Below are 3,945 nucleotides of genomic sequence, written 5' to 3' on the forward strand. Positions count from 1 at the left end.
GTTTTTATGATAAATGTACGACTTTAATGTGAAACAGTCAGTTTTTTCTCTTGTTGTGTTTGTTTGAAGCTGCTTCCTGTTGGCTTCAACTGTTTGGAGTTTCCATTTTCTAAACTTTTGCATTCTGAAACGTCTTCAGCTCTGAACACATTATGAAACACTGAATGATTTCAAGCTCACACTTTGTCTAATAAACTTACATCTTTCAATCTTTATACAGATTGATGGACTGTAGTTTGTCAGACAGCTGTGATTATCTGGCAGCAGCGCTGAAGTCCAACCCCTCCCATCTGAGAGAGCTGGACCTTGGCTACAACAAGCTGCAGGATTCAGGAGTGAAGCATCTGTGTGGTTTTGTGGAGAGTCCAGGATGTGGACTTAAAACTCTGAGGTCAGTCACCATGTTTTAGTTGTGCTGAGATGAATATGATGTGAAAGTTGTGCTGACACTAAACTGCAGACATAAAGCTGATTTTATACTGGCCTGCCGACCTTTCCTAATTCAGAGAGAGGGGACCCTGATTAACTGTGTAATGTTAGAACTTCATAGTTCTAAGTATCAGACACAACCATGAATAATCCACAGCTGACTCTCTTTAGCAGGTTAAAGGTTACGGCACACAGCAATCTCTGAAATACAAACAGTTTGAAGCAGCAATTATTGCACATTTACAAACTGACACTGGTGCACGGCATGCTGGGTAATGCTAGCTGGTCAGGTATGGGTGTGTTAATGGGTGTGAGAGGCTCTGTGGCTGCAGAACATTGAAAAAGAGAAAAGAGAGATGGAGGATGAAGAAAAGAGGCAGAGATGAAGCCGAAGTTTCGCTGCAGAGAGGAGCTGAGTCTGTGTGGGCGGAGCTGCCTGAGCGCCGCCCACACAGTGACCATGAAGCAGGTGAAGAGCAGACAGGATTTCATATGCTGATGTACAAACACATAGAATGATGGTGGCAGCTACAGAGACAGGTCCATACAGACTGAAGCATGTCTCCGTTCCTTTGCATATTCCATATTTTATGCAACAGTTTCAAGAAGACAAACATCAAATATGCCTCCAAACATGTGACGAGTCAGACTGACAACATTTCTACAGAAAACAGTGTGAGCTTTCAGCAGGTCACTGCAATAAGAACTACAAACAGTGCAGCAAGAAGGACTAAACCCACTAACAGTCTGATATCCCCGTGTTCCTGTTGTTCTACAGCATCATCATTAATGCTGCTCCACCACCATCACTGCAGCTGACCAATCAGCTTCTGTCACGTCACGTGATGCTCTGTGACTCAGGGGTAAAAGACTGGAGAAATGCTAAATGGCTAACCTGAAGCTAATCTGAGAAACAGTCAAAGTACTGATGATTCCTACAAAGTGTGTGTGTGTTCAGTATGAGATGAGCTTGGTAGTACTGTGTGTGCACAGATGGACTCCACAGGACATCTCCTTTATGAAGAAACTGTCAAAGTTTGTCCAACAGTGGGAAACATTTCAGAGAATATCTCAGAGAATATCTGTGAAGCAGAAGCTAAACATAATAATAGAAGAAAAACAAAATAATGAGCCAAATCCTGCTCTGAGCCATCCTTTAAACATCACTATCAGACAGTAAAGGCTTCCAAAGACTGCTCAACTCTCACACTTAGTTAAAGATGCTGGTGCTGTGCTGTCCACAGATCAGCTGACCTGCTGGGTCTCCATGATCAGCTTTGTTTTTTGGAGATAAAGGCTGAGCCCTTTAGAGCTTTAGTTCTCCAGAGCAGCAGAATGTCTGAAGTCTGCAGAAACACAAAAACACAGCAGCTAAAAATAGTTGTTCAAAGAAAACGAGGGGGGAGCTGCTGATTCCTGAGCTTTGATACTGGATTTGCTTCAGTAGTTATTCCAATCACTGCTGTAGGAGCTACATTTAGTCACAGCTGACTATCTTCTTTGAACAACCAGAATGACTACTGTTGTAAAAACAAGCACACGAAGAACCAATGAGAGTGAAGAACAGGATAAAGAGCTCCTGTGATGGTGGCAAAGAAATAAGCAGCAGACGCCCGTCTACATGTTGTAGCGGTTCACAGTCACCAGGGGGCGCTGTCTAAGCCATGCAGTCAGTCGGCTGCTCTGCTTGTGCTGTTGTTGGTGAAGCTGAAGTCAAAGCGAATGTTAAAACAATGAAAAGTGTCCACTGCAGCCTCCATCTGAGCTTCTCAGGCTCTTCTTCTTTTATCCTCCATGTTTGTGCTGAATGCTGCTGCCGCTCTCTTCTCTGTTCCTGCCCACTTTCCAACCAATGAGCATTGGAGCGCCCACAGCGTTGTCCACACTGAGCTTTCTTGTGGGCGTGGAGAATCGTCTGCAGAACATTTCCAGTACAATAACCAGCCATGCATGCGCCCCCAGCACCAGCTTCAACCTCACCTTAGAGAAGTTTAACAGGAAGGACGACTCGGCCATCATGCGTCCAGCTGTCCATGACCTTAATGCTAGCATACGCACATGAAGCTAATACCACTACGAGCAGCTGCTCAGTGGATTTGGAGGAGAAATGTCTCCAGCTTTTCACAGGCAGTATGCAGAATGTGGATATCCAAAAGACTGGAGAGCCCGTCCCAGACTCTAAATCCACACTTGTCTGCACAAAACTTCTCACACGTTCCCGTCACAAGATTCTGAGTGAATCTACCAGGTTCATGTCCAGCTTGTTTATCTTGCGCTGCAGTAGATGAGTGATCCTTCCTCACAAAGCAACACAGACACCAGATATGCAAATACAGCATCATACAACACAAGCAAGAGATCCAAAGAATCCTCTCTGCATTTCTGTGGCTGATGGTGCTGGAATGAAGCTGTTTGAAACCTTGTTTCACAGTGTGACTTTGTCTAATAAAGTTACATCTTCCTTTCTTTATACAGATTGATTGAGACTTTATATATAAGTACAGTCGGCTTTGGCCTTTTTTATACAGGTGCATGACCAGTCCAGTTTTTTGTCCACTCATACCCCGAGGTACTTGTATGTGTTGACCACCTCCACCTCCTCTCCCTCTAACTGAACTGGCAATGGACTTGGTCAGACCTCCCAAAGTCCACAACCAGTTCCTTGGTCTTTGACGTGTTAGTTGCAGGTGGTTTGTGTGACTCCATGTGACAAAGTTCCTCACCAGACTTCTGCACTCCTCTTCCTGATCATCCCAGATACACCCCATGATGGCTGTGTTGCCTGCAAACTTCTGAATATTGCATAATTAGGAGTTATAGCAGAAGTCAAAGGTGGAGAGGGGACAGCCCTGTGGTGCTCCTGTGCTGCTGACCACAGTGTCAGACGTGATGTCCTTCAGCCTGATGTACTGTGGTCTGTCAGTGAGGTAGTCGGAGATCGAAGCCACCAGGCAGGGGTCCACCCGTATCCTGTTTAGTTTTTCCTGGAGCAGACAGGGCCGGATTGTATTAAAGGCACTCGAAAAGTCAAGAAACAGGATCCTGATCATGCCTTTTCCCTTGTCCAGGTGTGAGTGGGCTCTGTTTAGGAGGTACAGGATGGCATCCTCAACACCCACATCTGCCTTGTAGGTGAACTGTAGTGGATCCTGGGCATGTTGTACCTGTGGTCAGAGGAGGTTGAGGAAGAGCTGCTCTAGAATCTTCATAAGATGTGACATCAGTGCCACCGGTCGGAAGTCATTCAGCTCATTGGGGACCGGGATGACGCGGGATGTCTTCCAGAGGGCGGGCAATCTCCCCAGTTGCAGGCTGAGATTGAAGACTCGCTGTAGCGGCTCCCCAAGTTCAGCATCACATACACTCAACAAAAATATAAACGCAACACCTTTGTTACTGCTCCCATTCCCCATGGGATGGACGTAGAGACCTAAAATTCATTCCAGATACACAATATAACCATCCCTCCCAAACAGTGGTCACAAATCAGTCCAAATGTGTGGTAGTGGGCACATC

General features: G+C 45.7%; 1 protein-coding gene across 1 annotated transcript in view; it reads left to right on the forward strand.

The window, feature by feature from the left end:
* LOC106455985 (NACHT, LRR and PYD domains-containing protein 1-like) overlaps positions 1-425 on the forward strand; it is a 5,966-nt gene extending 5,541 nt beyond the window's left edge. Inside the window, exon 4 of the mRNA XM_013907974.1 lies at positions 221-425. Within this exon, the coding sequence (XP_013763428.1) occupies positions 221-410 (190 nt within the window). The 3' untranslated portion in view covers positions 411-425. The remainder of the gene's footprint in view (positions 1-220) is intronic.
* Positions 426-3,945: the final 3,520 nt, after the last annotated feature.

The sequence above is a fragment of the Pundamilia nyererei genome, unplaced genomic scaffold, assembly GCF_000239375.1.
Source record: "Pundamilia nyererei isolate P.nyererei 1_Seehausen unplaced genomic scaffold, PunNye1.0 scaffold00679, whole genome shotgun sequence".
Classification (NCBI taxonomy): Eukaryota; Metazoa; Chordata; class Actinopteri; order Cichliformes; family Cichlidae; genus Pundamilia; species Pundamilia nyererei.